At 39.5% G+C, this 23,026-nt stretch overlaps 1 protein-coding gene across 1 annotated transcript in view; it reads left to right on the plus strand.

The window, feature by feature from the left end:
- Positions 1-22,574, plus strand: part of LOC126168235 (protein rogdi) — a 68,319-nt gene extending 45,745 nt beyond the window's left edge. The window contains exons 6-7 of the mRNA XM_049920540.1: positions 3,420-3,629; positions 22,065-22,574. Of these exons, the coding sequence (XP_049776497.1) occupies positions 3,420-3,629; positions 22,065-22,133 (279 nt within the window). The 3' untranslated portion in view covers positions 22,134-22,574. The remainder of the gene's footprint in view (positions 1-3,419; positions 3,630-22,064) is intronic.
- Positions 22,575-23,026: the final 452 nt, after the last annotated feature.

The raw sequence follows: 23,026 nt of genomic DNA on the forward strand, positions 1-23,026 counted from the left end.
GTTTATCAGACCATGAAGTGCCCTATGTGACACAAGTGTTGCCTGCAAAATTCAAAGACAGACCTTTTGTTCACCTCTGACACATATTTTTAATCAGCGAAGAAGTTTCATTGCAAAAAAAGAGGGAGGGTGAGGGTGTTGGAGTGCCATTCCCTACAGTATCCGTCAACCGAAGGGTGCTAGTCCAACTAGAAATACAGAAATACCTGGAGCTTGCAGAACAGGAGAGAGAGATACTAATACATAAAAGCTTTCAGCTGAGCTGTGATTAATTTGCTGTTTCAAGAAGATTACTGTGTGTGGAAAGAAGTATAATAGATTCAAAGTTCTTATTTTCAGGACACAACTTTTAAATTGATGAGCAATTACTGAGTTGTAATTAAAATAAGTCACATTTCTCACAATATAAGTGGGAATGATGATAATGATGATAATGATAATAATAATAATAATAATAATAATAAGAAATGAAATATCAGGCAAAAAACGAAAAAGGTTAGGTAAAATCTCACAACAAGAAGCAATAGAGCAATTAGATGAAAAAAAGCAGAAATTACAAGCATTGGCCAAACGACTTAGAAGATACAAAAAAAGTGTAAATAGAAGGAAACAAAACCAAACATTCAACACAAACCAAAAGAGATTTTACCAAACAATGGATAACACACACATTAAAATAGACAATCCACCGAACATAACAGACATGGAACACTTCTGGAGCAGCATATGGTCAAACCCGGTACAACATAACAGGCATGCACGGTGGATACAAGCAGAAACAGACACATACAAGATGATACCACAAATGCCTGAAGTGATAATTTTGCAACATGAAGTCACCCGAGCAATTAATTCTACACACAATTGGAAAGCCCCTGGAAATGATAAAATAGCAAATTACTGGCTAAAGAAGTTCACCTCAACACATTCACATCTAACTAAATTATTTAACAGTTACATTGCAGACCCATACACATTCCCTGATACACTTGCACATGGAATAACCTATCTGAAACCTAAAGATCAAGCAGACACAGCAAACCCAGCTAAATATCGCCCCATAACATGCCTACCAACATACAAAATATTAACTTCAGTCATCACACAGAAATTAATGACACATACAACACAGAACAAAATTATAAACGAAGAACAAAAAGGCTGCTGCAAAGGAGCACGAGGATGTAAAGAGCAACTGATAATAGATACAGAGGTGACATATCAAGCGAAAACTAAACAAAGGTCCCTACACTACGCATTCATTGATTACCAAAAAGCCTTTGATAGTGTACCCCACTCATGGTTACTACAGATTTTGGAAATATACAAAGTAGATCCTAAATTGATACAGTTTCTAAACACAGTAATGAAAAACTGGAAAACCACACTTAATATCCAAACAAATTCAGATAACATCACATCACAGCCAATACAGATTAAGCGTGGAATATACCAAGGAGACTCATTAAGTCCTTTCTGGTTCTGTCTTGCTCTGAACCCACTATCCAACATACTAAATAATACAAATTATGGATACAATATTACTGGAACATACCCACACAAAATCACACATTTGCTATACATGGATGATCTAAAACTACTGGCAGCAACAAATCAACAACTCAACCAATTACTAAAGATGACAGAAGTATTCAGCAATGATATAAATATGGCTTTTGGAACAGGCAAATGTAAGAAAAATAGCATAGTCAAGGGCAAACACACTAAACAAGAAGATTACATATTGGATAACCACAGCGACTGCATAGAAGCGATGGAGAAACAAATGCCTATAAATACCTAGGATACAGACAAAAAATAGGAATAGATAATACAAATATTAAAGAAGAACTAAAAGAAAAATATAGACAAAGACTAACAAAAATACTGAAAACAGAATTGACAGCAAGAAACAAGACAAAAGCTATAAATACTTATGCTATACCGGTATTGACCTACTCATTTGGAGTAGTGAAATGGAGTGACACAGACCTAGAAGCACTCAATACACTTACACGATCACAATGCCACAAATATAGAATACATCACATACATTCAGCAACAGAAAGATTCACATTAAGCAGAAAGGAAGGTGGAAGGGGATTTATAGATATAAAAAACCTACATTATGGACAGGTAGACAATTTAAGAAAATTCTTTCCTGAACGAGCAGAAACTAGCAAAATACACAAAGCACTCACTCATATAAATACATCAGCTACACCATTGCAATTTCATAACCACTTCTACAACCCTTTAGATCACATAACATCAACAGATACAAAGAAAGTAAATTGGAAAAAGAAAACACTACACGGCAAGCACCCGTATCATCTAACACAGCCACACATAGATCAAGACGCATCCAACACATGGCTAAGAAACGGCAATATATACAGTGAGACGGAAGGATTCATGATCGCAATACAGGATCAAACAATAAATGCCAGATATTACAGCAGCATATTATTAAAGATCCCAATACCACAACAGATAAATGCAGACTTTGCAAACAACAAATAGAAACAGTAGATCACATCACAAGCGGATGTACAATACTAGCAAATACAGAATACCCCAGAAGACATGACAATGTAGCAAAAATAATACATCAACTACTTGCCATAAAACATAAACTAATAAAACAACACGTTCCCACATACAAGTACACACCACAAAATGTACTGGAGAATGATGAATACAAATTATACTGGAACAGAACGATTATAACAGATAAAACAACACCACATAACAAACCTGACATCATACTCACCAATAAAAAGAAGAAATTAACACAACTAATTGAAATATCCATACCCAACACAACAAATATACAGAAGAAAACAGGAGAAAAAATTGAAAAATACATCCAACTGGCTGAGGAAGTGAAGGACATGTGGCATCAGGATAAAGTTGACATTATCCCAATTATACTATCAACTACAGGAGTCATACCTCACAATATTCACCAGTACATCAATGCAATACAGCTACATCCAAACATATATATACAACTACAAAAATCTGTAATTATTGATACATGTTCAATTACCCGAAAGTTCCTAAATGCAATATAACATATACCATACAGTTACAAGGAAGTCACGCTTGACCGAGGTCCGCGTCACGTTCCATTTTTAACCAGACTTAAGTCTGAGAAAAAAAAGTCAAAAAAGATAATAATAGTAATAGTGTAATATTTAAGCAATACTTTGTAATTCTCTGTACTGATTATTTTGTGCTGTGTATTGGTGGAAATTTCTTGTAACTGTTTCTGACCTACACATCATGCTTTCCAAATTTTCTAACTGGGAAGTTCTCTCAATCTGAAATTTTATATTAGTGCTGGGTGGTTTATTTATGTGTTAGTGTCATTTTCTATCAACAGCATTAATAATAATGCCACATCCATATTTCAGAAATCTTTGGTGCCCAACCTTCCTGAAGATCTTGCAATCAGTTTCTATGTGCAGAGCCACAAACTGGTGTTTGCTGTATATCAGCTGACAAATGTGCAAGGCACAATGAAGTTTGACACCCATCAGGCAGAGTGCTCAATTCCATGGCTAAATGAAGCTCTAGTACTTCTTACAGTGGCACTACAACTCTGCCAGCAACTCAAGGACAAGGTCTGTATTTTCATGACATTGTTTGAGTGACTTGTCTGGAATTTGGATCATAGTGTGTGTGATGTATACGAGGATGGGGAGCACTTAATGGTGAAATCATTTTGTGAGTAAAAGCTTATGGTTGTTAGTTAGGAAAGGACTATCAGTTTGAGTTAGCGAAACAGTTTCATTGATATTCCTTTATCTGATTGACAAAGTGTTGTATACAAGGATGCCTCATACTATTTTTTTTTCTTCTTCCTCCTATTGCTCAAGAATTTTTTATTCAAAATAAGATCTTTATGAGGCACACATTAAATTGTACATTTTATGTAATTTTTCTTGGCAAAGCATTGTAGTTTTACTCCGATGGACTGTGGAAACTAATACAGGAAATAGATCAAAGAGTTGTGACACTTATTACTTTTCACTAAAACGGAAAAGTTAGGCAGTACAATGAGAAAGTAAATTTAATTTCATTAAAAATAAAATCCCTCGTTATTTGAACACACAGTGGTTTTCAAGGTACACAGGTCAGGCTGTTGTATTCCATCGGTGCATTATTCTGATAATAGAACTGGCTCACCCACCCAGTTATCAAAGAGGTGCAACAGAGATAAAATACAGAAAGATGGAGTGTTCCATTGCAGTTATGTTCGCCGTCAGTCACTTTGAGCAACACAGACGGCATTAGTCCAGCTATTGGTGGAACATTTACCACCATAAATAATGTTGTTAACACCTAAGCCTCCACTGTCAAGTGAGGACACAGAAATTCAAGTTGCTTAAGAATCATCAAGTCCACTCCCAGTAATGTAAAACTTCTTAAATGGAAAGCAGTTGACATAAATTCCAAGACACTATGTCTACCGTATTTACTCGAATCTAAGCTGCACTCGAATCTAAGCCGCACCGGAAATTTGAGACTCGAAATTCAAGGGGAGAGTAAAGTTTTAGGCCGCACCTCCAAATCGAAACAAAGTTGGTCCATTGTAATATGAGACACAATTTAGGTCGAATGAATGACGATACAGCTACAGTAATTTGGTTCGAGTCGTAAGCTTAGCAGTTAAGCTTTACCAGGTAGCCATTGCTACGCGTCAGGCGTTCCGTCCGTATTTATACGGGTACCCTTCCTTTTCCACATGCTTCGTCTGGTTTGAATCGATTGCTTATTTTGCTTTGATCTGATAAGTACTGTTTTCTTTGTTATAGGTGTTTGCGTCACTCTAAGCTGAAAATGCATTACTGTACTGTGTCACGCATTGTTTGTCGCATTCTGATAGTGCGTGTTTACGGCCTGTCGCCGCTCGCGGCATGGCTTGCTTTTGTGCGCGCTACCGCCGCTTACAGTTAAAAAAAAAAAAGAGAGAGTAATCGTCTCATTAGCGAAACAATGGCAAGAGACTGCTATTTGTTGTTACTTACACTGTTGCTTTCTTTGATAATGATCAACAAGAACCAAATAATAGACTGCGTATGATAGAATATGTTCTGAACGAGAGTTAGGCGAAAATGTTTCTCCGTTTGAAAATCTTTGCGGCCGCTTCTTTAGTGCATCAAATTCTGCACAGAAATTAGTCATCTTAGAATTAAAAATCTAGTCAGTTGCCATGCTTCATTTCTGACAGTATCACTATTAGGCATAAGAATAATACGAATATAAACATGACACGATACGCATATTCTTCCGCGTTTGCTGTTGTCTCACTCTAGTTACGTAGTTTATTAGGCAGGCAGGATTTAAATGAGATAGCAGCAAACATGAAAGAATACATGACAAAATGTTGATATTCGTATTATTCTTATGGTGAAGAGAATACTGCATGTGATTCACATTTCATCAGGTTCCTATTAGCAACCATATCTTGTCACAGGTAGGAAAAAATTCAGAAAGTAGAGTTGGCCATATTGACAAACATCCCAAACAGTCTTGCATGTCGGATTTTCGTAGTACATCGAAATTCTGCTACATTCGAAGATGAAGAATACGGAATTTGTATTTACTTTCTTGGATAATGTATGAAAGTGCAGTGGTCGAAACTCGGGGCGGAGAAAAAAAAGCTCGTCTTCCACCTTTCTTTCTTTCTTTTCTCTTTTTTTTAAATTTATTTACTGACGCGGAGGTTTTGGCGTCGTGCCTGTGTTGCGCTACATATATTCGACGGCAGAAGTTAGTTGTGGCGGCACCTACCAACATTTTTCAGAACTTCCACTTGCTTTGCACTCGATTCTAAGCCGCAGGCGGCTTTTTGGATTACAAAAACCGGAAATAAAGTGCGGCTTAGATTCGAGTAAATACGGTAAGTTAATGAAGAGTTTCAAGGGACAGGAACAATATTCATATACAACACAACTGCAGCAAGGTGCACATACTGCATATCAGCCCATAACAAGTAAAATGCAATGCCAGAAATAGATATGACCAGTGTGACATAGCCCATTATGTTACTTTGGTAGAAAGTGAAGGCTTTTACATTAACATGGTAGAGATTCTGCATATACATGTACTCTACACTCTACAAAGCACTGTGAAGTGCATGGAAAATGGATCATCCCGTTGTACCAGTTATTAGTTTTTTTTCTTGTTCCATTCATATATGGAGCATGCAAAGAATTACGCGGTTTGTTGATGGTCGTAGTATATTTGTAGAGTTGTGATTTAAAGCTAGGTGTTACAACTTTGTAAGTAGGCTTTCTTGAGATAGTTCAAGTCTGTCTTCAAGATTATACAGTTCAGTTTCTTCAGCGTTCCTGTGACACTCTTCCAGTGATCAAACAATCCTGTGCCCATTCGTGCTGTTGTTCCCTGTATGCATTCAATATCCCCCATTTGCCCTATTGGTACAGGTCTCATATACTTGCACAGCATCCTAGGTTGGGTTCCATGAATGATTTGGAAGCAATCTACTTGTAGACTGACAGTATTACGCCAGTGATCTAATAATAAACCAAAGTCTACCACGTGCTTTACCCATGACTGAGTGTATCTGATCATTCCATTTCAGTCTCTACGGACTGGTACACCATGGTATTTGTCTAAGTTGGCCAATTACAGCTGTGATTCATTGGTATTATAGTCTTAGGATACTCAAGTTTTATCGTTTTGTGAAGTGGATGATTTTATATTTCTGAACATTTAAAGCAAGTTGTCAATCTTTGCGGCACTTTGTAATCTTATCAAGATCTGACAGAATATTTATACGGCTTCTTTCAGATAGTATATCATTATAGGTAACTGCATCATCTGCAAAAAACTAGGTTACTATTAATATTGTCCACAAGATCATTAATGTGCAACATGATCAACAAGGGCCCCAGAACATTTCCGTGGGGCACAGCCAAAAAGATTTCATCTGTTTATGACTCCATCCTAGATAACTTGCTGCATCCTCCCTACCAAAAAATCCTCAATCCAGTCAACAGTGTAAGAAAAGAGATTTCTACTTACCATAAAGAACACACATCAAGTTGCAGACACACACAATTAAGACACTCACATACAGCTTCCAGCTATAGCCTTCATCAGTAAACACACACACACACACACACACACACACACACACACACACACACACACACGTGTGCCTGCCATCTCCAGTATCTTGGACTGGAATTCAATCACAAATTTTGCTTGATAACACTTATGATTGAATGTTTGATTATAAGTGTAGTTGTGATACTGAGTCAAATTCTTTTCAGAAACTGAGAGGCCATGCATTTCCTCGACTGCTCTGATGCACAGTTTCCAGTATGTCATGAGAAAAGCGAGTTGGATTTCACAAGATTGATGTTTTTGGAACTCTTGTTCATTGGCATGGAAGAGGTCATTCTGTTTAAGATGCCTCATTATGTTTGAGGCCAGAATATATTCTAAGATTCTACAACAAATTGATGTCAAGGATATTGTATGGTAGTTTTGTGGATAACTTCTACTACCCTTCCTGTAAGTGAGTGTGACGTTTGATTTCTTCCAATTACTGGGCACAATTTTTTGTACAAGGGATCTAAGAGAGATTATAGTTAACAGAGGGCAAATTCAGTATAGAATCTGATCCTGATTCTGACAGACCCTGGAGCTTGGTTCAATTTTAGTGATTTCAACTGTTTCTCAGTGCCACTGAGAACACTTATTTCTCTCATCTTTTCAGTGATTCAAGGATTAAACTGGAGCTGTTGTCCTGGATCTTCCTTTGTAAAGCAATATTTGAAAGTGGAGTTCAGTTCTTCTGCTTCTGCTTTTGCTTTGCTACCCTCAATTTCAGTTCCTGTTCATCTGAGAGCGACTGGATGCCAACTTTGGTGCCACTAATACAGTATACATACAAGCAAAATTTGTTTGGATTTTGTGAAAGATGATTTGACAATATTGTGCTGCGGTAGTATTTGAAGGCTTCACACATTGCTATCTTGACAGCCAAACGCATTTCATTTAGCATCTGCCTATACCTATAGCTCTTTGCTTTGTTTTACACTGTTTTGCGGTACTATCTTTTTCTTTAAAAGTTTCAGGGACTGTATACCATTGACAATATGAACTGTTCTATTTGGTACATATGTATCCATTGCTTGGTCAACTATTCTTTTAAATTTGATCCGTAGTTCCTTGATGTGCTCCTGTCATGTGCTAAATTTCAAGTTCCTCATTGAGATATGACACTTCTGCTGTTTTGTCTAGTTTATTGAACATGTATATCTTTCTACTTGTTTAACTGTACTTTGTATTTCGGTAATCATTGCTGCCACAAATGCCTCATGCTCACAGATACCAGTTTTGATGTGGACGCCCCTAGAGAGGTCAGGTCTGTTTGTTGCTGTTATATCTAACATGTTCCCATCATGATTGGGGGTTCTAAACTAACTGTTTTAAGTAGTGTTCCGAGAAGACATTTATTCACAGGGTGTCTAATCATGCCCATCACTAGCAAAACTGTAATTTTCCCAATTAATTGCTGAATGATTAAACTCTCCACCAATGATTACAGTATAATTGGTGAACTTACATACAAGTGAATGAGATTTTCTCTAAAGTTTTCAGTTACATCAGGAGACAAGTCTGATGAGAGATAGAAGGATCCAATTATCATTTTGTGCTCAGCCCTGATGCTGAGTCTTGCCCAAACAGTCTCATATGCAGCTTCAGTTTCTATCTCAGTGAATTTGAGTTTCATGTGTGCTGTGACAAATATGCCTGAATTTCCCATTAGCCAGCCCTTTTTTATATCCTTAATTTTTCCTCAAAAATCTCACTGCTATCACTTCAGGTTTTAACCAGTTTTCTGTGCCTGTTATTGTGGGAGCTTGCTGCTTTTCAAGAGTGCTTAAAACTCTGAACTGTGCTGTGAATGCTTCAAAAGTTAACTACTAGGGTTTTAATGCTCTCGCCTGTGGAGACATTCTTTTTGGATATAATACTTCTGGGTCTCCAAATGCCATCGTTATCTGGGCTGGATGGAGAATAGCCTAATCTAAAAAACCTTTGTGTGCACCTCACCCACAATACACTACCTGGGTAGCACCATCTCATGTGTAGTGCACAAATGACCCCTTTAGGGGGATCCTACAGTTCTCAAGCCTATGTTGCAAGTCCAGGAAGTCACAGCCTAGCTTGCCACAGAACTTTCAAAGTATCTGGTTAAGTCTCTCCAATCCACTCAGAACCAGGAGGCCATGATCAGTTCTAGGAACAATGCTGCAGATTGTGAGCTTCATTGAAACTGTGTGCAAGACTGGCCTTCTCAACCTTCTCTGCCACTCAACGGAATGATCAATTATGACCTCAGAGCCAAGATGACATGTATCATTTGTTCCAACATGCCCCGCAATCTTTAGTTGGTTGCACCATTTTCCCTCATTGGTTGCTGGAATACCCTCTTTAACATATTGAATGAGGCCACCAGGCATACACACTGAGTGAACCCGGCATTCGTTTCTGTCCCTTGCTGTCATTTCCCTAACTGATACCATGTCATACATTTGAATTCCCAGTGATTAATAGACCTCTTACCGTTTTGTGTTTGCATCCTTTGGACACAGGAAAATATAGGTTTCCCAACAGGTGAAGACAGTCCTAGTGGCTCAGTGTCAGTGGAAGATAGCATCTTGAATCTGTTGGTTAGGAGACACATTGAATCCTCCCTAGTCCCTGTCTACTCTATGCAGAATGCGTATACTTACCACTGACACACCACTCCCAGTCAAGTGGATGAGTAATGACAGTTTCCATACTTTCTGCAGAGGAGACAGGATTTGCAGGAGAGGATCATACTTTAGATACTTTTAGTAACTTCGGTACATGACTCTTGGGAGCTCTCTCAACACACCAGTTTGCAGCTGCTGCCAATCATTTGACGGTAGAATGGGATTTTCACTTTGCAGTGGAGTGTGCACTGATATGAAACTTCCTGGCAGATTAAAACTGTGTGCCGGACCGAGACTCAAATTCATGACCTTTGCCTTTCGCGGGCAAGTTCTCTACCAACTGAGCTACCCAAGCACAACTAACGACTCGTCCTCACAGCTTTAATTCTGCCAGTAGAGCACTTGCGCGTGAAAGGCAAAGTTCCCGAGTTCGAGTCTCGGTCTGACACACAGTTTTAATCAGACAGGAAGATTCATTTGACAGTAGTTACGATGATTTTCAGCTGGGTGTGAATGTCAACTAACTCATCCCATATTTGAGAATAGCATTCACAGTGGGGCTGCATTGTGTTTGGTGCACCATTTTACAGGACAGTAAACAAATGATTTTAAACTAAGCCTGCTCATTATCTTTTAATCTGTTGAGCTAAAACTATGACTAATTCTCTTTAAGAGCTGAAACAGTTAGTACACACAATGAGATTTCTATTTAAGCAACAGAATAGTCTGTGGCAAAAATTCATGGTTTCCCAACTTTTTGAGCTTATAGTCACTAACAAATTCAAAAACAGCGTTCACTTATGATGAATGTAGACAATATACACTTCTCTGGAAAGGGATAACTAGATGTAACATGATATGTTAGTTATGAAATGTGCTACAGTAACTACATCACAAACTTCAGTCTGCTGTGAAATAGTTAATGCACATGACAATGGTAACTTCTGAAAATTGGTAAAAATTTAAGTTTATTCACATTAATATATACTGAAATTTGGTGGGAATTATTCTTTGACAGTTACAGTAAATCACAGACATTAATTTGCTACTAAATGAATTATCCACAAGAGCCATAACTTGCACAAAATTTTTAAAATATTCTTTTGTAAACATCTGGAAATTCTCAAAAACGACCCTATTTCTCGTGTAATTGCACAGTGAAATTAGGGAACTATTGTCTCTGAATGAAGATAGACTTACAGTCGTTTAAAATTTCCAAAGGAACACAATTCAAGTTTAGGGCTACAGTTGATGGTTGCAGTAAGATTTGACTCCTACATCCCATTTTTCACAAAAGTAACAAAGTTTCATCAAAAACTATGTAAGAGTGAGTAAATGTGACTGAAAAATAGTGAATGTAAAATGCTACATGCAAAAAATAATGGAAAACTACTTCGTTTAACCCCTACATGTTATGTTACCTACAAGGAACAGCAGCAGCTACAGGCTGTCTACATTCTTTGTCTCTGCTATCGAGTAGATTTTCAGCTGATCCTTCTGTGCTAAACAACTTTGGTGTGCTCACACCATTAAGCAGTGCCATAGCTAAACTCATTTTCCCCATCATATTGGTCTGAATGATATAATTGACCATGATAGGCAATGAATATTGACCTGTACCCTCCCGAGTGGACCACCTCCTTCTCCCCACTGTATCAATTGCAGTGGTGATGACGCAGCCCCCTCTCGAAATTGTCCCATGTATCTCGAAATGAGGGGGCCATCCAGGAGATCTCAGTGAAGGAAAAAGTGCCTTACCTGGTCACGTGCGAGTTGTTTGCTAGTTGGAAACCCTGCGTTCTACCATCCGGCACTTACAGTACTGTTCTTGTTACATCTCGCTCCATGAAGGACATGGCCACGCAGACAAGTGACCTCAAATTCAACACCACAGTTGTAAAATTGCCCAATGTCATGGTAACATCCCCGTCTCCTCCACCAGCTGTGCAACAAGCCACCAGACTTTTGCCTCACGGGGTGAAGTCACCTGCTACACCACCACCAGGCCAGAAAGGATAGAAGCAATTCTCCTGTGAAGACTTCTTACGTCCCTCCAGCCAACAAACATCTGAGTCTTCCTGTGCCAACTAGAAAAGCTCCAAGAAATCAAACAAAGGCAAACAGTCTTCTCCTTCACTGACTCGGAGATCCTCTTCAATGATGTCGCCATATGATACCCTTACCTGGGTTACTTCTGTGTCGCAAGTGCACCACCGCCAACCGTTTTTCAGCCCTGGACTCTGCGAACTGACAGAAGGAGAATGCTGAAGCCGCTCATGGAACAGGATCCTCCAACCCCTGTGCCCTGTAGCAGTGAGCCTTCGAGCTGGCACTTGGCAGCCACCGAGGTGACACCCCTTCATTTTTTTCCCTGGTCCCCTTTCCTCATCATGATTCTTCAATGGAATGTTCTTGGTCTTAGATCCAACAAGGAGGAATTATGGCTGCTCCTGAAATCACAGCATCCACTTGTTCTCGGCCTTCAGAAAATAAAATTGTGCACTCATGACCGTTTTGAGCTTTTGCATTTCTTTTTGGTCCACTTTGATTCCCCCCCCCCCCCCCCCCCCCCCCTCCAAGAATGGCATTCCATTTCATGGAGGAGTCATGCTGCACAACCAAGTTTGTCAGAAATCTCCCTGACTACCCAACTTCAAGCTGTTGCATTCTCCATGTTCCTTCCTCACTTAACCTTTTCCCTTTCTACTGTTTACACCCCTCGGTCATTCGATGTCACTGGGGCAGGTGGTCTCCAGATTCTTGGGCAGCTACTTAGCTACTTCACCTCTTTCTGCTGCTCGGTGACTTAAATGTGCACCATCCCCTTTGGCGCTCTCCCAGAACTTGTCAGAGAGGTGCCCTCTTGGCTGACCTCAATCAACTTAACCTCATCTGCCTTAACACGTGAGCACCCGCGTTCCCTTCAGACTCCACCACGCACACCTATTCTCATTTGGACCTCTGCTTCTGCACTGCCCATCTTGTCCATTGTCCTGAGTGGTCTGTTCTCTCTGACACATACTCAAGCGACCATTTCCCATCCACTATCCATTTGTTGACTCCTACCTCATCTACGTGCACACCCACATGGCAGCTTTCTAAGACTGACTGGAGGCTTTACTCCTCCCTGGTGACCTTCGACGAACAACATTTCTCCAGTTGTGATGACCAGCTAGAATATATTACAAACGTTACCACAGAATGCTCCATTCCTCACAATTTCTGTTTACTGCAGCCTGTCCCGGACCCTTGGTGGACTGAGGTGTGCTGTGACGCGATTCATCCATGGGGACATGCCTCTGCATCGTTACCTGTCATCCTACAATGGCAAACTGCATCTTTACAAACAGTTGCATACACAATGTCATCGTGTTCTTCAGGATAGCAAAAAAGCTGGCTGGATTCCATTTACTAGTTTTTTTTAACAGTTGCACTCCCTCTTCCATTGTGTGGGCCAACCTCCCGGGGCTCTTGCTCGATAGAAAACTTTCTTGGTCCTTCCAAATGCTTTACTTGGCCACCCACTGTACATGATCCGTCAATGTCCTACGTGTCCTCAGCAGTACTTCCTTGGTCGCGGATCTGACCACCCTCCTCTGTTTGTACTGGTCCCTTGTCTCTCCAAAACTAGACTATGGGTATTTCGTTTATGCATCTGCCCATCCATCCCTCTAATGCTTTTTCAGTACTATCCACCACCATGGCATCCGGTTGGCCACTGGCACCTTTTACACTAGCCCAGTTGAGAGTCTGTATGCAGAAGCTGCCGAACTATCTCTGTCGTACTGCCGTGACTCTCTCCTCAGCAGGTATGCATGCTGTTTGTCTGGCATGTCTGGCTACCCATTATGTGCCACCTCCTTCGATGACTCCTTTGATTACCAGTATGGGGTGCGTCCCTCTTTTCTGTTATCTCATGGAGTTCACTTTTGGCTATTGCTTTGGTAGCTTAGCTTCATGCTACCTGCCAGTTTCACAGTGGGTGTGAACCCTTCACTACCTTGGCTTTGTATGGCGAGCAGTGTTAGTTCACCTTGGCCTTCATTCGCTTCCTAAAGTCACTATTCCAACCTCGTTCTATCACTGTAAAGTTCTCAACCTCTGTACAGAAATTTGTGATAGTACCCTTGTGTACACTGATGGCTCTCAGACTGACCGTGGTGTCGGATGTTCCTTCGTCATTTGCACCGACATTTCTCGGTATCGGCTTCCAGAACACTGCTCAGTATTTACAGTGGAGCTCTTCACCCTGTATCAGGCCATGCAGTACATCCGGTGACACTGGCTTTTCATAGTGTCTGTGTGTCCTGTACACCGTCCATCCCTTAGTGCAATGGGTCCAGGAAAACTATCACTTCTTCACTCTTGATGGTGCCACTGTGATATTTATGTGGGTCTCTGGTCACACTGGTCTGATCTGAAACAAGGTTGCCGACGAAGCTGCCAAGGCTGCAGTCCTCGTTCCTCAGCCCACCAGTGATCTCAGTGTTGCTGTCTGTCAGCAGGTGGTGTCACTTTGGCATCACTACTGGTCTTCCCTTCATGGGAACAACTTCCGGGTAATGAAACCTGTCCTGGTGGCTTGGACGACCTCCTCTCGGCTCTCTCACTGTGAGTAGATCATTTTAGCTAGGTTGCATATTGGGCACTGTCTTTTTAGCTATTGCCATTTGTTAAGTGATACTCCCACATCACTTTGTGCTCATTGTCCTCAACCTTTGACGGTTCACTATTTGCTGATGAAATGCCCTTTTTTTAACCACTTAACATTCTTATTTGTTTGGCATCAGAGTTATCAGCCGTTTCAGTGAGCAACGTGCAGGCTGTCGACCGCATTTTACTTTTTGTCTGTCGTAGCAATATGGCAAAGGACATCTAATTTTTAGTTCAGGACCTCCGTTTCTGTATGATGTATTTTATGTACCTTTCTTCAAGTCTCTGTTTTTAGCTGTCTTTACTTTCGTTGACTGGAATTAACATGCAGTCATTTTCAGCTCCTTTTTTGTCTTCATGTTCTACGGTTCTGACATGGGCATGTATGACCCTCATTGTTTTTGCACTCTAAATGACAACAAACAAACAAACAGTATCGACCTGTGTGTTCTGCTCAGAGCTCCACATTTCCAACTGTAGAAAATTCCAGTAGTCTACTAAACAGAAAACATCTGCACTACTTATGGCGTTTGAAAGCCTCACATGGAAGGAAATATCATGTAAACTAAATAATAGATTGTCCACTAGTGTAGTACCTGGGTCTTCCAAAGCCCCTGGGAATAGGTAGATGCAACAAAAGTCTCTAGAACTTGTGACAGACTCAGCAACTACCGTATGTGAGCAGCAAACAGAATAATTGGTCAGATGGGAAGAACTTTGGGTGTAGGGCCCAATACAGAATTACATTACAAACAAAACATCAACATCGGTAAAACCTGCTGAGAAAACTCTAGCACCCCACTTAGTGATTGTAAAAAAATAGCTCAAGAAAAAGACATTTCGCAAATGATTACAACTCAACACACCGAGTAGGTGCTGAGTCGCACACAGGCACAATGAAAAAAATGCTGAATATTTAAGTCAATAGTCAAAATCAAACAATTGAAAGTGCAGGATGGAATAACAATAATATTATGCAAATGATAAATTGATACTATACAGAGGAGACATAAAACAGCAGACAGGTACAATGGAAAAACTGCTGTACCTTTAAGCTGTTGGCCAAAAGTCCTTCTGAATCAGAAAACACACACACACAAAACTTTAGAAATATGCTCGCTGTCTCTGGGTGATGAAACTTGACTGATTGTGTTTGTCATGAACAGAAATTTGGTTGGATTGGGTAAGGAAGAGGCATAGAGTGAGGAGGGGAGGGATAGAAGGCAAGAGGTGGGGAAAGATGTTAGTGTTGCCTTTGGGAGCATGCAGGGACATGGTGGGAACAGGATAGGCTGCTAGGTGCAGCATTGCAGGGCTGTGTTTGGCATGGGGGGGGGGGGGGGGTTAAAGGAGAGGAGAGAAGTAAAGAAAAGGAAATGGTATTATGAGTGCATTGGTGGGATAAAAGGTGTGTATGGCACTTGAATGGGAGCAGGGAAGGGGATAGGTAAGTGGAGGACAGAGACTAAAGGATATGTTGTAGGGAGAGTTACCAACTGCAATATTTAGAAAAACTGGTGGTGGTGGAAGCAATCTATATAACACAGGCTGTGAAGTAGTCATTAAAGTGAAGCACACTATGACAGGTGGCATTTTCAGTAACTAGGTGGTCCAGCTGTTTCTTGGTGACAGTTTGGTGGTGGCCATACATGTTGACAGACAGCTTGGCACCATAATGGTTCGAGCTTAAATGGTAGACCTAGAGTTATGCTCAACCAAAACCACAGTTTGATAGTTTTGGTACAGTACATAAATGATGTAGTAAATGGTAGGATTACTGATACTATAGGTAGCATTGATAGGGAAAGAAACATAAGAGATGTATGAGAAAAGGAATGAGACTGACAACACTACAAACAATCTGGCTACACTGTGTTGTCTTCTTCTTCTTCTTCTTCTTCTTCTTCTTCTTCTGTTACGGCCTCTGTAGGACCACGGGTAGCCCCTTTGTGGACTGAATTTTCCTCTTCTTCTCCCAGAACCTCTTCATTCTTTCTCTTCTTCTCTCGCGCTCTTCTTCCGAGATCTTCAGTTTCCATTTCTCCAGTCAGCTCCACTGGTGACACTCTAATCTTTTCCTGTATTCCTCTCTGTCATTGATCTCTAGCATATTGGTCGGTGTATATTTGTTCCTCCAATTTTCCTTTCCTTCGACCTTGATCCCCAATTCCAACCAGTCCTTCTGAAGTTCAACAACCCACTTGGTTCCTGTCTTTCCCCTTGTCCTCCCTGTTGTTTACCACACACTCTTTCTCATTCTGTCCATACTCATCCTAACTACATGTCCGGCAAACCTTGCCCTTTTGAGTCTGATTTCCCTGGATATTGTTCTCATGTTCCGGTACAGTTCTTCCCTCGATCTTCGCATCCACCTCTCTCCACCTCTCTTGGGACCTAGTATTTTTCTCTAGTTGTTCTGCCCCATTTCTTCCTAGTGTCATCGTCTCAGCAGCATATAATACTGCATTCCTCACCGTTGCCATGTAGTGGCTTATTTTTGCCACTATGGATATATTCTTTTTATTGTACATGTCTCTCGTCATGCAGAAGGCTGACCTCATCTTCTTTAGCCTCTCTGTTATTCCCTCCTTGCTTCTGTTCCTTCCTGTTATAAATTCTCCCAGGTATTTAAATTTGTCCACCATTTGTGCAGTGCCTTCTGGTGTTTCCCAGTCTGCAGTGGTATTTAATGTCCTTGTCTTGTTATAGGTGATCCTCGGTCCCACCTTTCTGGTTACCTTACCTAAGTTGTCGAGTTGTGTGTTTGCGTCTTCTTCCGTCTCACTTACTATTGCTATGTCATCTGCAAAGGTTAGGCAGTCTACTTGAGCCGTGTTGTCCTTTTTGTCCCCCACATGGGTCTTCGGTATTCCCATTTCTTCGTTTATTGCTCTCCACTGCCTGCTCACTTCGTCCAGTGCTATATTGAACAACAATGGTGACAATCCATCTCCCTGTTTAACACCAGTCTTGATCTCAATTCTTCTGACAGTGCTCCTCTGAATCTCACCCTTGCTGTTGTGTCTGTCAGAATTTCTTTTATGAGTTCTTGTGTAGTTCCATGTAGTCCTTTGTTCTTCAGTATCCTAACAAAAGTCTGTCTGTCGATGGAGTCATATGCCTTTGTGAAGTCCACGAAGGTTATTACTGTCTTTTGTTTTTTAAGGCCCTATGTTCTATCAATTGCTTTAGGATAAATATCTGTTCTATACAACCTCTTCCCTTCCTGATACCCACTTGGTAGTCGCCAACTGTACTTTCTACCTGTTCTTCTACTCTCTTGAGCAAGAGTTTTGACAGCACCTTGTATCCGACCTCTAGCAGCGATATTCCTCTATAGTTGTTTGTTTCTCCCTTGTCCCCCTCCTTATGTATTGGTACTACAATTGCATTCTTCCATCCTTCTGGCAACTTCTTTGTTCTCCATAGCTGATGGAATTATGTTAGTCATGTAGTCTATTGCTTTGTTGCCTCCCCACTTTATCATCTCGGCTGCTATACCATCTTCTCCAGCTCCTTACAGTCATCAAGTGATTTTTGAGAGGCCTTGTTGAAGTTGTGTTTTTGTTGTGTGTCACAAAAATGGAACAGTGGAATTTAGAGCAATGTGTTGCCATCAAGTTTTGTGTTAAATTTGGGGAATGCATAAGGGTGACCTTAGAAAAGATGAAACTCGGGTATGGCAAACATTCCTTGTCAAGAGCACAAGTTTTTTGTTGTCGCTAATCGTTTTCAGAAAGGCAAAAACATGTTAAGATGAAGATGAACCTAACCCAGGGAGACCTTAAACTTAAAAAAAACTGATGAAAGTGTCAAATGTGTGTGTGTGTGTGTGTGTGTGTGTGTGTGTGTGTGTGTGCGCTCTTGTGAGATCAGACTGACGTTTAACAATAAGGATCATGTGTGAGATGTTGAACTTCGCCCTACATCAAATTTTGACTGAAGTTTTGGACATGCAAAGAATTGTATCAAAATAGTGCCAGGAAACCTTACAACAGAGCAGAAGGACAATCAAAGAAATGTGAACATTCAGGATTGCTGCTGACCGCGAATGGTTCAGTTGTGTGATCACAGGTGATGAATACTGGATTTTTGGGTACGAGCCTGAGGCAAAATTCCAAAGTGAGAAGTGGCACACTGAGGCATCTCCTCCACTGAAAAAGGCTCGAATGAGCAAGGCAAGGGTGAATCAAGTGAGTCCAGACTTTGCAGACTAGTCGATACTACAATGATGTAGCACCGTATCACACAGCCACTTCCGTCATGGAAATTTTGATGTGATTCAAAAGAATGTGACTGAAGTTTTAAAGGCCATTTTACAACTCCTCTGGTGTATAGATGCCAAAGGGAACTACTTTGAAGGGAACAACATTGTTGTTTGAAAAAAATAAAAACTTTGGTAAATAAAAAATCAGTCTCGTTACTTATCTCACATACCTCATCCATGAATGTCTAAGAGAAAAAATGGGAGTCGACTTCTCTTTGTCTTTTTGTTTATTTGGTTGGTTGTTTTGCACATAATTAGAACTGCAAATCATTCAGTGTTAGTCCATTGTATATTTTATATCCTTACAGTAATTTTATAAGTAATAAAAATTAGTTGATCACATATCTTTTGCACTTTTGTGCAACTATAGCAATTACTTTTGATGCAAGTACAGTTTACATTTAAAAATATAAAAAAAATATATGTAATTGTTGTTATTCTGTACCCAGTAGAATGTTTTTCATTGCGATCAAAGGCAAGAGTTTCCTGTTATTATTGATAAATCCGAAAGTTGTTTATGAGTAACAGAAAAATGTTTTATATAAGTTTGACAAAGTATTGAAATGGTTTGACATTTTTTATTTCATGGCTTTTTATTTTACCTTTTTGTTGAGGAAATTGCATTTTCTAGTGTTTTATGATAAATCTTTATTGTTTTCTTCATTTTTACTACATCCCTACATTTCACATTACAAATCAACAATTTTCGAGTAAAACCTGAATTAAACATTGAAAATAACAGTTTTGCTATAAATACTGTTCATTTTTATGTAACAGACAGGAGGATAACTATAGAAGAAAAATCATCTTTTAAGTGTTCTGCCAATAAAACACAGTCTTTGGTTCATCTTTCCCTATTTTCTCTTTGTTTTTTCCAATTTAAGTCATTCGTAATTGTAATTATTAGGTATTTCATTGAGTTTACGGCCTTTTAGAGTTGATTGATTTATCATGTAACTGAAATTTAATAGGTTCCTTTTAGCACTCATGTGAATGACCTTACATTTTTCATTATTTGGGCTTAATTACCAATTTTTGCACCATGCAGATATCTTTCCTAAATTGTTTTGAAATTTGTTTTGATTTCTGATGACTTTACTAGACAGTGAACAACAGCATCATCTGCACAACCTAAGATGGGTGCTCAGATTGTCTCCTAAACTGTTTAAATAGATACAGAACACCGGAAATCACTTCTGTTTTACTCTATGACTTTTTGTCAGTTACTTACTATGAACTGTGGTGACCCCTCTGACAGGAAATCGCAAATCCAGTGGCATAACTGAGACAATATTCCATGAGCACGCAATTTGATTACAAGCTGCTTGGGAGGCATGGTGTTAAAAGCTTTCTGGAAACCTAGAAATACAGAATCAGTTTGAAATCCCTTGTCAGTAGCATTCAGCACGTCATGTGAGTAAAGAGGTAGTTGTGTTTCACAATAAAGGTGTTTTCTAAATCCTGCAGTGACTGTGTGTCAATAGACAATATAGATAATCCATAATGTTTGAACACAATATATGTTCCAAAATCCTGCTGTATATCGACATTTAGTGGACTACTCCTGTTGCCTTTATTAAATATTGGTGTAATATGTGCAACTTTTTCAATCTTTGGATATGTGTCTTTCATCAAGTGAGCGTTTGCGTGTGATTAAGTGTGGAGCTACTGCGTCAGCATCCTCGGAAAGGAACCTAATTGGTATACAGTCTGAACCAGATTATTTGCCTTTATTAACCCTAACCCTTTAGCTGCTCTGGACATGTTAATGCGTGTGCCTTTTTACCTGTCCCAGTGTGCTCTGAACGTCTTTGCGTGCGCCACCAGTCCTTCTGCCTGCTACTCTGAACATGTCTATGCGTAGATAGGAGGACTAGTGGTGCGAGTAAACACGTTCAGAGCACACAGGGATAGGTGCAAAGGCGTGTGCGTTAACATGTCCAGAGCAGTTAAAGGGTTAAGTGATTTAAGTTGCTTAACTGTTCTGAGGACATGTTCTTCCAAGTTACTTATGTTGGCAGCAGTTCTTGATTTGAATTCTGCTAGGGTTAGGAAAACACAGAATGAAGCAAATGAGGTTGCAGTGCCTGAAGAAACTGGCAGTGATAAAATCTTCAGTAGTGAAGACACTGGAAATATACACATGCCACCACAAATCATTGGCTTCATAATGAAATTCTTGCAGGATACTGGTGCAAATTGCCCTCTAATAAACCTGAACATTTATGAATTTCTGGACTGACCAAAATACTTCAATTGAAATTCAACATTGAAAGCATTCATTGGAGCTCAGATTAACTTAAGGGGAAAAATGATGACAGTGGTCAAAGACAGCAGAACCACCAGAAAGCTTCCATTACTCTTTCTAAACTCACAGAAAAAAGTCAGTATTCAATAATAATGAGTCACTGATTGCAAAAAAATGGTGGATCAAAATTGATTTAAAGAAGCTGATAAAACAATATATGAACTTCATGAATCTCTTTTCCAGCTTGACTTAGGCACCAACAAAACAGTCCTGAAATTGAAGATAGTAGTCACATCAAATTTCAATTTGCTATGCTGAATAAAATTAAAGAATAAATTGGAAGACTGACCAGAGAATCATTCTGGAAGCCAGTGAAGACCAGTCATTGGGCTACACAATTGTGGCTGTACCAAAGCCAAATCAGTAAGGATACTCCACTTTTACTGTTCAATTACCAGAGGCTACAATTTGGCATACCAAATGTCCCTGCAGTATACCAGTGATTTGCTGATCGCTGCCTCGTCTAAAGAAACATTACTAAAACGAAGTCACCAACTGATTCACTGAAATTGCTGGATCACTGAATCAGTTTTCAAAGAAAAATATGTAATTCAGATGGACCAAGCAAGTTGCAGCAGCATGTTTGAAGCTCAAGAAGGAAACTAAATTGGTACACTTTGACCCCACTCAGAATGTAGAATTAGACATACAAGTGTGTGTGTGTGTGTGTGTGTGTGTGTGTGTGTGTGTGGAGAGATTACACTTTGCCCTTTCTTCTCTGTATTGCATTCAGAAGCACAAGCCTGCTCTACCTGTTTTCCCTCTGTATAGTTTTTTGTTGCTGATCACATTTCCTTTTGGAACAGAAACACCTTGTAAATTATGGCATTTGTGATGCTTTCTACGTCTGTCTAGACCCTTTCATATTATCGTTATTCCGCCTGAGTAAGTTTTTTATATTCCTAAAGTCTTTAATTTTTCTTTCATTTACTCACCCTTTTATCAAGGTGCATATCAGAACATTTGAAATCTAAGGCATTGTATTTTATTTCTTTTAGGTAAACTATGAAGAAAATAATGTTTGCTGTCACTGCAAACAATTACTGTTATTTATGTTTCTGGCTTAATTAATGCTTCTCTTTTTCAGATTGGTGTATTCTCACAGTATAAGGACTTCACTGTGGGTATGAGAGTGGCATCTCCAGTACCCCAATAAAGTTCTACTATTAGTACTGAAATTGACCTTCCAGCCAAGTGGTATTGCTGCTCAGATGTACCATCCAAGACACTTGAAGTGTCAGGTTGTTAATTTTGTATTGTATGTGCATATATATTTACGTGCGGTATTTAATGTTACCATCAGATTTACGAGATAATGTTTCCTCAGTCATAACAAAAATGACTGATAGTGCTCAAAGTTGTTTACTCCCTGGTAGACATAATAGTTCAAAATCCAAAAGAATAAAATTTCTACAGTTATTGTTCCTGTGTGCGCCTTGAGCTAAAAGGGCATATTTCCACGGCTCCATGTGGAAATGTGCATAAATCTGCATTTTCAACAGAATGATCTGCACATTCATAATGTGTGTATTATGAAATCAGACTGGAGAATTTTAGAATTTTTATTTTTGTGCGTTAATGTATGCAAGTTTTATTACTTTTATGTATGTTATTACTTTAATGTATATACTTTTAAGAAATTTTATTTGTTGAAATAACAACTGAGTATCTATGTGATGATTTTGTTTCACACTGGTTTTCTGTACAAGCCTAAAGCAGTAACTAAGGCCACTAGTAATTTCTTGTATATTATATCAGTTCCCTGGCTGCTTTATCTTAGGTACAGAAATTCTGTTAAGCTAAGAACACAAATCTTTTCGTTTGGTTTGTTGCTACAGTACATATTTACTGGATTCAATTCAAAATTAATGTACAGAGGACTGTAATGATTTGTGTGACTCCAGGTTAGTGGATTTAATAACTTTTATATCATCTTCATGTGCCTCTATAATGAAATGGGAACCAAATGGTCTCCAAATTTCGTCGTATAAGACCTTATGTGTCACACGTAGTCAATTTTTCGTATCTGGACTCACAGTTTCATCCTAA

Source organism: Schistocerca cancellata, chromosome 1 (genome assembly GCF_023864275.1).
Source record: "Schistocerca cancellata isolate TAMUIC-IGC-003103 chromosome 1, iqSchCanc2.1, whole genome shotgun sequence".
Taxonomy (NCBI): Eukaryota; Metazoa; Arthropoda; class Insecta; order Orthoptera; family Acrididae; genus Schistocerca; species Schistocerca cancellata.